Source organism: Papio anubis, chromosome 18, assembly GCF_008728515.1.
Source record: "Papio anubis isolate 15944 chromosome 18, Panubis1.0, whole genome shotgun sequence".
Taxonomy (NCBI): Eukaryota; Metazoa; Chordata; class Mammalia; order Primates; family Cercopithecidae; genus Papio; species Papio anubis.
In genome coordinates this window covers 58,161,384-58,174,155 of record NC_044993.1, presented here as the reverse complement: position 1 = coordinate 58,174,155, position 12,772 = coordinate 58,161,384, and the positions used below count along the sequence as shown (strand labels likewise).

The 12,772-nt window shown below is 42.4% G+C and overlaps 1 protein-coding gene across 2 annotated transcripts in view; it reads right to left on the bottom strand.

The window, feature by feature from the left end:
- The window catches only part of ABCC6 (ATP binding cassette subfamily C member 6), a 72,802-nt gene extending 68,094 nt beyond the window's left edge, over positions 1–4,708 (bottom strand). Inside the window, exons 1-4 of one of the 2 annotated variants that reach the window (XM_021931787.2) lie at positions 4,565–4,708; positions 2,833–3,015; positions 1,033–1,158; positions 765–893 (exon numbers count right to left, since the gene is read on the bottom strand). In XM_021931787.2, coding sequence (XP_021787479.2) covers positions 765–893; positions 1,033–1,158; positions 2,833–3,015; positions 4,565–4,600 — 474 coding nt within the window. In that variant the 5' untranslated portion in view covers positions 4,601–4,708. The remainder of the gene's footprint in view (positions 1–764; positions 894–1,032; positions 1,159–2,832; positions 3,016–4,564) is intronic. The other variant, XM_021931788.2, reaches the window with a different exon arrangement.
- Between the last annotated feature and the right edge of the window lie 8,064 nt (positions 4,709–12,772).

Below are 12,772 nucleotides of genomic sequence, written 5' to 3'. Positions count from 1 at the left end.
GTGGCTCATGCCTATAATCCCAACACTTTGGGAGGTCAAGGCGAGTGGATTACTTGAGGTCAGGATCACTTGAGGTCAGGAGTTCGAGACCAGCCTGGCCAACGTAGTGAAATCTCGTCTCTACTGAAAATACAAAAATTAGCCAGGTGTAGTGGCACGCACCTGTAATCCCAGCTACACAGGAAGCTGAGGCAGGAGAATCGCTTGAACCCGACAGGCAGAAATTGCAGTGAGCCGAGATTATGCCACTTCACTCCAGCCTGGGTGACAGAGACAGCCTCTCAAAAAAAAGGCTGCTTCCCAGATTGAGCAACAGAAATATGAATGGGTGTGCAGAATGAGTGTGTAAATAAAGATGCATAGGAACGTGGGGAGGGTGAATCCATGAGATGAGGGGAGATGTGCACGTAGGAGTATGTGTGCACACAGGTGTGTCTGTGCCCTGTGCCCAGGTGGTGTGTGTGTGTGCATGCATGCATGTGCTTGTGTGATGTATGAATCAGTGCATATAAGTGTGCGTCGTGTGCAAGTGGCACGTGTGATGTGGGTGTGTAAGACAGGAAATCGTGTTTATAAGAAATGTATGGGATGATGGGTACTTACAGGTGTGGGAGTGGATTTTGTGTCTCTAGAGTGTAAGTGACTGGCTTATGTGTGTCACCGTGTAGAGAATAAGTCATATGTGGAAACGGGAGGAGGAAAGATGGGACCCAAGGCCAGAGCCACCATTTTGGTTTCCCAGGGTGGCCCACACCCCCACTTACTGCTCCGGAGGCCTGCTGGGCAGCGCTGGTAGCTGGGAAGACAAAGCAGAGAAGCCAGTACCCAAACAGCACTCCAGATGACTGGACTCCCTTTTTCCTCTCGGTGTGAATCAGGAACACGGCGAAGCTCTGGACAGGAAAGTCAGGGCAGGCCCCTTAGGGGAGGGTGGAGGCTGAGGGCAGCCTCTTCTCTTCCCCTTGTTCTTCACGGTGGCAGGCAAAGCAGCAGCTGGGAGCAAACCAGGCTCCAGACTGAAGGCATCATTACCATCGTGGTGAGCCACACGGTAGGGTGAATGAGGAATTCCGGGGCCTCAGACGTTCCTCGTTGGATTTTCCAAAGAGCGACAGCCACGCTGGAGGTACACAGGACTATGAGGGCGAACCCAAGCACCTGAGGGTACAGGCTTAGATAAGCTTGGGGGGCAATAAGAGAGGTCACAGCAAATGGGTGGGCAACCCCATGTCCAACTGGGAGCTGGTTCTGCAACATCCTGGCTGGGGCCCTGTAACAAACCAGTATCACCAGCTAGCAATGTGCCAACGTGAACAATGTGTAAAGGGCATTGCAGATTGGTCCTGACCTGTGATTGTCATATAAATAATGTACAGCAAGGGCTTGAGCCAGCCGAGTGTTTTCCAAAATGCAGGAATTGCTCTAATCGTGCACATGTGAGATGACTTTGGGTGTGAAGAAATAGCAGGAAATGAAATGTACTAACCAGATAAAAAACTATCCTCTCTTCAAGTCATTTTCAAACCCTGCTATGAAATCAAGGAGCCAGTAAGTCTCTAGGGTCTCTCTAATATATATTGGTTTCTCTATTGAATAAAAGAAAGGACGAAAATGAGAGAACATGTACACACCAGAGGGAAGGCCAGAGCTAAGGCATATTGGAGGAACTGCTCAAAGAACCTCAGTTTAAAGCAGAAGTTGGCAAACTATCGATCATCAAAGAAAAATAAAAAGCATATGTCATGACAGGTGAAAATTACACGGAATCCAAATTTCAGTGACTACAAATAAAGTTTTATTGAAACACAGTCGGCCGGGGGTGGTGGCTCGTACCTGTAATCCCAGCACTTTGGGAGGCCAAGGCAGGCAGATCACCTGAGGTCAGGAGTTAGAGACCAGCCTGGCCAACATGGCGAAACCCTGTTTCTACTAAAAATACAAAAAAAGCGAGATGTGGTGGTGGGCACCTGTAATCCCAGCTACTTGGGAGGCTGAGGCAGGAGAATCACTTGAACCCAGGAGGCGGAGGTTGCAGTGAGCTGACATCGTACCATTGCACTCTAGCCTGGGTGACAAGAGCAAAACTGCATTTCAAAAAAAAAAAAAAAAGTAACATGGTCATGACTATTGTCTATGGTTATGACTATTGCATTCATTCTGGAATGGCAGAGTTCAGTGTTTGGAAGGAAGATTATCTGGCTCACAAAGTCTCAAATACTATGTACTGCTTGGCTCTTTAAGTTTGCCAACCCTTGGGTTGTTGGTGGGTGATAATGCAAAAATTGACACAATGGCAGAAGAATGAATGAACTCTGAAGAACATTCTTTAGAAGCCTACAAGAACGGAGTAGAAGAGGATGGATGAGCACAAAGGCTCACACTTGGAATGCCAGTGTTTATTTAACACACTAAATACATATCACATATAAAAATTGTCCTATCATACAGCCAGTGGGGGAACATAAAAATAAGTGCATAACTTTTTAAAAGCTTCATCCCAATGTGGCCCTAAAATTACCTTGTGTACCCAAGAGTCTACATAGTATGTTTTGGAAAATGCCAGGTTATGGTAGTTATAAACTGTCCGGGAACATGGGAGTGTATGTGTGTGTTTGTGCATGCATGTATTTTCGAAATTACAAAATCTGTTTGGGAGAACCATGTTCCACCGAGTTGACCTCTGTAGCCTCTCTAATATTGCTCTGTTTGATTAACAGATTCCCTTCTACACCCTGATAGGAGGAGTCTGCTTTAAGACTTCACCAGATTCCAGCCTGTCCCCTGCCTCCCCCCACCATTGCCTCGTTCCAGGCTCCCAGGGATGGCAGCTACCATCTTGGCTTTGAAGAGTGGGGACATCCGGAGGTAACCCCGGCCATGGTGGTGGATGAAGAGGAGGTAGATGGGACCAAGGACCCAGAGGTACATGGGGGGCACCCAGACCCCTGCTGTTCTCAGGAAACACAGGCTCAGCAGGCTGGTGGCGGCAGGTTCAGGCTCTGTCTGGTTCCAGACCTGAGGGAACACCAGGAGGCCCCTTAGGATGGTATAAGGCAGGGGTCCCCAACTCACCTGCTCGGGGACCCAGGCAATTTTTTGGATCTTTAACATTTACACAAAAATGTGCCAAGCACTCTTTGGAATACCTAACAATTCCCAACTCCTTTCATCCTGACATCAACCCTAGGGAGATGCAATTATCATATTGATTTACAGGTGAAGAAGCCGAGGACCAGAAAGGTTGAGTAACTTGGCTGACTTTACCCAGCTGAGGAGTGGAAGGACTGGGATTTGAACCCAGGGAACTGGGCCATGTGGTCTAGGAGACCTGGGCTCCATAATCATTGCTAGGCACAGACCGTCAGTTAATCCTTATAAGAACTCCAGCACATAGGCAGTACTGTCCCCATTTCAGAGACCAGCAGACCGAGGCACCAATCGGGGAACTGCCTCCCTCAGGGCCACACAAATGGGAAGTGGCAGAGCTGACTCTGACCCAGGCTTATCTGACCCCAAACCTTGTTCGACTGGTGGTCTTGATGTGTGATTTATTTTTATTAATTAATTTATGTTTTACAGACAGGGTTTCACTCTGTTGCCCAGGCTGAAGTGGCACAACCAAAGCTCACCAAAGCTTTGAACTCCTGCCTCAAGCAATCCTCCAACCTTGGCCTCCCAGAGTGCTGGGATTACAGGCATAAACCGCCTCACCAGGCCTGGCTAACTTTTTTTTTATGTTTTGTAGAGATGGGGGTCTCTACATCTATGTTGCCCGTGCTGGTCTCGAACTCCTGGCCTCAAGCTCCTCCTGCCTCAGCCTCCTAGGTACTGGGATTACAGGCAAAAGCCACTGGCCCAGCTTGATGTGTTATTTTCATCTCAGCAGGTCCGCTGGTCCTATCTAACCCTAGAACAAATTTGAAGTTTAGTGGACGTGGCCTCTTCAATTCTCTCTCCCCTGTCTTTTTACTCCCCCTGGTTTCACAACTCACTGGCTGTGCAAACTTTAACCTCTCTGTCTCAGTTTCCTTCCCTGCAAAATGTGAATAATGAGACTTTACCTCTATGAATTGTATTAAATGGATTAATAGCAGCAAAGTTCATAGCAGCATGGCACAAGGTTGGGCACAAGGCTAGGCACAGAGGAAGCCCTCAGTTCATACCAACTTATCGCTTCATCTCCCTGGCCCTCGAAATGCTGGCAGTTTGCAACCCCCACCCTCACCCCGTGAACTCCTCTCTCTCGAGTCCTTTGCTAAGAGCGATGGAAAAAGAAACCAGAGAGGTAAGGCTCGCTGGGGGTAGGAGGGCTCGGAGCACCCACTAGCTTTATGCAAATAAGGGTCAAAGCCCCTAGTAGCTGGGAGGTCTGGTGGCCCCTTAGACAGAGCTGGGCTGTTGGGGGCGCTGGGTTGGTGAAAGGAATCCAACCCGCTGCAGTGATGGGGGCTGGAGTAAGTCTCCTTGCTTCCCGGGTCCAGGAATCCCCAGTATTGCAGCCCGAGACACTGCAGTCAAACCAAGCCTGGAAAAGGAGAGGGGGGCGCGATGGGGGGGCACTCACCCCCTGCCCCGCGCAGGGCTCAGCAGGCGCGGCCATCGGCGCCTTCAGTCGTCGTGGGTCCCAGCGTCTGTCTGTCGCTAAGTCTCTGGGCAGACTGCTCCGCCTCGCTCCTGCCAGGGAAGGGGCGGGGCTGGGCTAGTCCGGCTGGGATTCGAGCTCCGGGATCGGGAGGCGCCGGGCAAGGTCCAGCTGCGCGGCGGGGGTGAGGTCACGGGAGGTGAAAACAGGCGAGGTGGGGGAGGGAGGAGTGGAGGAGAGAGGAGCTCGGGGAGCTGGGACAGGCACCGGGTTGGGGGGTCCCGGAACCCCTGAAAGTTCAGTGACATCTCCATAGTTCCCTCTTCCCCTTGCAACAAGAATCACTCCAAACTTTCCAAACACTTTGGACCCAGCAATTTCCAGGAGTTCATCCCAATGGGAGAACCGAAAGGTGTGCACACGTTAGTAACAAGGAGGCCTGGTGACCGCCTAAGCGTCCAATCGCGGGGACCACTGGGTCAAGGCCGAGAGGATGGAGACCACGTCACAGTCACCTCACTGCTGGAATGGAGGGTGGTGGGGAGAACTTAGAAGATTATGCAATGGGCTGGCAGGGCTGTACCCGGTCGCCCTGGTAAGCAGAGACTCAAGAAACCTCTGGGGTCCTGTTTTCGGGTGGTGTGATCCCAGCAGTGCACGTGAGCCCCTTGGGTGTCTGAACAGAGGGGCATGGGAGGGGGGGCCGCACTCCTGCAGTCTCACTCTGCTGGTGTAGCGGGCAGCTGCCAACTCCCACCCCACCCTGCACCGCGGGCTCCTGAGTCGGCAGATGAAGCATTTTATAAATTCTATTTTAAATACATTTTTTAAACTTGTCAGATCTTTGTCTTCATTTCAGTTCCTGCGCCTCTGCCTCTTGCTGTGGCCGCTTATTTAACACTGGGGGGTTACGCTCTGCTAAGTCCCAGGGGGAGACTGTTCCTAATATCTGAGGGAGACATTACTCCTAGTATCACGCTGGGTGAACACCACCTGTGTACAGCCTCTGATATGATTCGTAATATCCAAGGGAGATACTATCCTAATATCCCAGTGGGTGAACACCATGTGTGTAAACCCTGTGATATTACTCGAAATATCCGAGGGAGATATTACTCCTAATATCACAGTGGGTGTACATCCTGTGATATTATTCGTAATATCCGAAGGAGATTTTACTCCTGATATCACAGTGGGAGTATACACTGTGATATTATTTGTAATATCCGAGGGGGATTTTACTCCTAATATCACAGTGGGTGTACACCCTGTGATATTATTCATAATATGCTACAGATATATTACTCCACATCTCATGGTGGTTGTACACCCTGTCATATTATTTGTAATATCCTAGGGATATATTACTCCTAATATCACAGTGACAGTATATCCTGTGATATTATTCATAATATCCTAGAAAGATAGTACTTTTAATATCGCAGTGGGTGTACACCCTGTGATATTATTTGTAATATCCTAGGGAGATATAACTCCTAATATCACGGAGGGAGTACACTGTGCAATATTATTCGTAATATCCTAGAAAAATAATACTTTTACTATCACAGTGGGCATACACTCTGTGATAATATTCGTAATATCCTAGGGAGATACGACTCCTAATATCACAGTAAGTGTACACCATGTGATATTATTCATAATATCATAGGGAGCTATTACTTTTAATTTCACAGTGGGTGTACACCCTATGATATTATTTGTAATATCCTAGGAAGGTATCACTCCTAATATCACAGTGGCTGTACACACTGTGATATTATTCATCATATTCTAGGGAGATATCACTCCTAATTTCACAGTGGGTGTACACCTTGTGATACTATTTGTAATGTCCTAGAAAGATATTCCTTTTAACATCACAGTGGGTGTGCAGCCTGTGATATGATTCGAAATATCCTAGGGAGATATTACTCATAATATCACAGTGAGTGTATACCTGTGATATGATTTGTAATATTTTAGGGAAAAAACATCACAGTGGGTGTAAACTCTGTGATATTATTTGTAATATCCTAGTGAGATATTACTCCTAAAATCACAGTGGGTGTACACAATGTGTGTACACCTTGTGATATTATTCATAATTTCCTAGGGAGATATTACTCCTAATATCACAGTGGGTGTACAACCTGTGATATCATTTGTAAATTTCTAGGGAGATGTTAATTCTAATATCACAGTGGGTGTACATGCTGTCATATCATTCATAATATCCTTGGGAAATATTACTCCTAATATCACAGTGAATGTACACCCTGTGACATTCATAATATCTGAGGGAGATATTACTTCTAACATCACACTGGGTGTACACCCTGTGATATTATTCATAACAACCGAGGGAGATATTACTCTTAATATGAGAGTGGTTGTACACTGTGAGATGTTATTCATAATATTTGAGGGAGATATTACTCCTAATATCACAGAGGGTGTACACCCTGTGATATTATTCATAATATCCTAGAGAAATATTACTCCTAATTTCACAGTGGGTGTACACTCTGTGAGAACATTTGTAATATCCTAGGATGATGTGACTCCTAATATCAGAGTAGGTGTACACCATGTGTGTAAATCCTGAGATATTATATTTAATATACTGGAAAGATATTACTCTTTCTTTGAGTAATAGTGTGTACATCCACTGTGATATTATTCATAATATCTCAGGGAGATATTATGCTAATAACAGAGTAGATGTACACCACGTGTGTAAACCCATTGTGATATTATTCACAATATCATAGGAAGCTATTACTCCTAATATCCCAGTGAGTGTACACCCTGTGATATTATTCGTAATATCCTAGGGAGCTATTACCCCAATATCACAGTGGGTGTACACTCTGTGATATTATTTGTAATATCCTAGGGAGTTATTACTCCTAATATCACAGTGGGAATACATCCTGTGACATTATTTGTAAAATCCTCGGAAGCTGTTACTCCTAATATCACAGTGAGTGTACACCCTGCTGTTATTCATAATATCCTGGGAGCTATTACTCCTAATATCACAGTGGATGTAAACCCGTTGATGTTTTTTGTAATACCCTAGGTACCTACTACTCCTAATATCACAGTGGTTGTACACCCTGCAATGTTATTTGTAATATTCTAGGAGGCTATTACTCCTAATATCACATTAGGTGTACTTCCTGTGATGTTATTTTTAATATCCTAGAGAGTCATTACTCCTAATATCACAGTGAGTTTACACCCTTTGATGTTATTCATAATATTCTGGAGAGCTATTACTCCTAATATCAGAGTCAGTGTACAACATGTGATGTTATTCATAATACCCTAGGGAGCTATTACTCCTAATTTCACCGTGGGTGTGCACTCTGTGATGTTATTCGTAATAACCTAGAAAGCTATTACCCCTAATATCACTGTGAGTGTACACTCTATGATGTTATTCATAATATCTTAGGGAGTTATTACTGTTAATATCACAGTGGGTGTACACCCTCTGATGTTATTTCTAATATCCTGGGGCGCGATTGCTCCTAATATCACAGTGAATGTACACCCTGTGATGTTATTCATAATACCTTAGGGAGTTATTACTGTTAATATCACAGTGGGTGTACACCCTGTGATGTTATTTCTAATATCCTAGAGAGCGATTACTCCTAATATTACCATGCATGTACACCCTGTGATGTTATACATAATATCCTCAGGAGTTATTGCTCCAAATGTCACAGTGGATGTACACCCTGTGATGATATTCTTAATATCCTAGGAAGCTATTTCTCCTAATATCAGAGTGGGTGTACATGCTGTGATATTATTTGCAATATCATAGAAAGATACTACTCCTAATATCACCGTGAGTGTACACACTGTGGTTTTATTTATAATATCTTAAGGAGATAATTACTCCCAGTATCACAGTGAGTGTACACTCTATGATGTTATTCATGATATCTTAAAGAGATATACTCATAGTATCACCTTGGGTGTAAACCCTGTGATATTATTCATAATATCCTGGGGAGATATTACTCCTACTATCACATACGGTGTACACTCTGTGATATTATTAAAAATAGAGAGATAATTTTAATTTCAAAGTGAGTGTACACCCTGTGATTTTATTCGTAATATCTTAGGGAAGTATTACTCCTAATATTACAGTGTGTGGACACCTTGTTATATTATTTGTAGTATACTAGGGAGATATTACTGCTAATATCACAGTGAAAGTACACCCTGTGATATTATTAGTAATATCCTACAAACAATTATTTTTAATATGACAGTGGGTGTGTACCCTTCGATATTATTTGTAATATTCTATGGAGATATAACTACTAATATGACAGTGGGTGTACACACTGTGATATTATATGTACTTTCCTAGGGAGATATTACTCATAATATCTTAGCGGGTGTACATCCTCTGATATTATTCGTAATATTCTCGGTAGGTAATACTCCTATTATTCACAGTGGGTGTACACCTGCTAATGTTATTCATAGTATCCCAGGGAGCTATTTCTCCTAGTATCCCCATGGGTGTACACCCTGAGAAGTTACTCGTAACGTCCTAGGAAGTTATTACTCCTAATATCACAGTGGGTGTACACACTGTGATGTTATTCATAATATCCTGGAAAGCTATCATTCTTAATATCACCGTGTGTGCAACCTGTGATATTATTCATAATGTCCTAGAAAGCTGTTACTCATAATATCACCATGGGTATACACACTGTGATGTTATTTATGATATCCTAGGGAGATATTACTGCTAATATCACCATGGGGTACAGCCTGTGATATTCTTAATATTTTAAATAGTATTACTCCTAATATCACCGTGAGTATAACATTTGTGATATTATTGGTTATATCCAAGGAAGATATTACTCCTAATATCACAGTGGGTGTACCCTCTGTGATATTTTTCATAATATTCCAGAGAGATATTACATTTAATTTCACAGCCAGTGCACACCCTATGATATTATTCATAATATCTTAGGAAGATATTACACCTAATATTACAGTGGGGGTACGCGGTGGGTGTAGTATTCTAGGAAGATATTACTCCTAATATCACGTTGAATTTACATCCTGTGATATTATTCGTAATATCCTAGAAAGATATTACTTTTAATATCACAGAGGGTCTATACCCTGTAATTATTCATAATATCCTAGGAAGATATTACTCATGTCACAGTGGGTGTACACCCTGTGAAGTTATTCGTAATTTTCTGGTGAGATATAACTTTAAATGTCACAGTGGGTGTAAAGCCTGTAATACTATTAGTAATATCCTAGGGAGATATTACTCCTAATATAACAGTGGGTGTACACCCTGTGATATTATTCATAGTATCCTAGACAGATGTTACTCCCAATATCACAGTGAGTGTGCACAGTGTGATATTATTTGTAATATTTTAGGGAGATATTAATATACAGTGGGTGTACACTCTGTGATTCATTCGAAATATCCTAAGGAGGTATTACTTCTAACATCACAGTGGGTGTACAACATGTGTGGACAATCTTTGACATTATTCACAATATCCTACAGAGATATTACTACTATATCACTGTGAGTGTACACCCTGTGATATTATTCATAACATCCTAGGGAGACATTACTCTTAATATTACTGTGAGTGTACACCCTGTGATATTATTCATAATATCCTAGCAAGATATGACTTCTAGTATCACAGTGGATGTACACCCTATGATATTATTTGCAATATCCTGAGGAGATATCACTCCTAATATCACAGGTATTATGAATAATATCAAGATATTATTCATCATATCTTTGGGAGATACCACTCCTTATATCACAGTGTGTGTACGCCCTGTGTTGTTATTCATTGTAATCTAGGGAGATATCACTCCTAAAATCAAAGGTGGTGTACACCTCTGTGAATAATATTCACTCTGTGAATATTATTTGGTATATTCTGGGGAGGTATCACTCCTAATATCACAGGGGGCGTACACCCCTTTTGATATTACTCATCATATTTTAGGGAGATGTCACTCCCAATATCACAAGGAGCGTCATATCCTAGGGAGATATAACTTTTAATTTCACAGGGGTTGTAAACCGCTTGTGATATTATTTGTCATATCCTAGGAAGATATTATTCCTAAAATCACAGTCGGTGTACATGCTGTGAGATTATTTGTGGTATCCTAGAAAGACATTACTCCTAATATCACGAGGGCGTACACTCCTTGTGATATCATTTGTCATATCCTAGGGAGATATTATTCCTAAAATCACAGTAGGTGTACATGCTGTGAGATTATTCGTGGTATCCTAGAAAGACATTACTCCTAATATCACGGGGGTATACACTCCTTGTGATATTATTTGTCATATTCTAGGAAGATATCACTCCTTATATCACACCCCCTGCGTTGTTATTCATCATATTCTAGGGAGATATCACTCCTACCCTGTAATAGTATTCGTAATATGTTAGGGAGCTATTACTCCTAATATCACAGTGGGTGTGGCCCCTGTGTGTACACCCTGTTATACTATTTGTAATATCCTAGGAAAATATTACTCCTAATATCACAGTGAGTGTACACCATGTGTGTACACCCTGTGACAGTATTCATAATATCTTAGGGAGATATTTCTCCTAATATCACAGTGGGTGTACACCATGTGATATTATTTGTAATATCCTAGGGAGATATTACTTCAAATATCACAGTGGATGTAGACCTTGTGATATCACTCATAACATCCTAGGCAGATATTACTCCAAATATTACAGTGGGTGTATACCATGCGTGTACATTCTGTGAAATTTTCATAATATTTTATAGAGTTAATACTCCTAATAACACAGTGGATATACACCGTTTGGTATTGTTTATAATATTTTAGGGTGATATTACTCCTGATATCACAGTGGGTGTACACAGTGAGTGATATTATTCGTCATATCCTAGAAAGGGGTCACTCCTAACATCGCAAAGCGTGTACACCTTGTGATATCATCATATCCCAGGGTGATATCACTCCTACTATCACAGTGGGTGTACACTTTGTGATATTATTCGTCATATCGCAGAGAGATGTCACTCCTAATATCATGGGGGGTGTACACCACTTTGATACTATTTGTCATAGTTTAGGAAGATATTACTCGTAATATCACAGTGGACATACACCTTCTGTGATATTATTCATCATTTCCCAGGGAAATATCACCCCTAATATCACAGAAGGTGTACACCCCTGTGACATTAGGCATCATATCTTAGAGACACACTACTCCAAATATTACAGGTGGTGTATACCCATCGTGATACTACTCGTGATATCCTAGGGAGATATCACTCCTAATATAACAAGGTGTACAACTCTTGTGATATTATCTGTCATATCTTAGCTAGATGTCACTCTTAATATCGGGGGGTGTACTTTCCTTGTGACATTATTCATCATATCCTAGGGAGATATCACTCCTAATATCACACCTTCTGTGGTGTTATTCATCATTTCCTAGGGAGATATCACTTCTAATATTACAAAGGGTGTACAGCCCTTCTGATATTATTCGTCATATCCTAAGAAGATATCACTCCTAATATCACAGTGAGTGTACACCCTGTGATATTGTTTGTAATATTCTAGGGTGATATCACTCCTAGTATCACAGTGGGTGTACACCATGTGATACTGTTTGTAATGACCTAGGGCGAAATTACTCCTAATATGACAGTGGGTGTACAACCTGTAATACTATTTGTAATATCCTAGGGAGATATCACTCTTGATACCACAGTGGGTGTACATGCTGTGATATTATTCATAATATCCTAAAAAGATATAACTCCAAATATCACAGTGGGCATACACCCTGTGATATTATTCATAATATTCTTGGTAGATATTACTCCTAATGTCACAGTGAGGGTACACCCTGTGATATTATCCCTAATATCTTAGGGAGATAGTACTCCTAATATCGCAGTGGATGTAAAACTTGTGATATTATTCGTAATATCCTAGTTAGACATTACTCCTAATATCAAAGTTTGTGACCACCATATGTGTATACCCTGTGATATTATTTGTAATATACCTGGGAGATATTTCTCCTGATATCACAGTGGATGTACAAACAATATCACATGATGTACACCCAC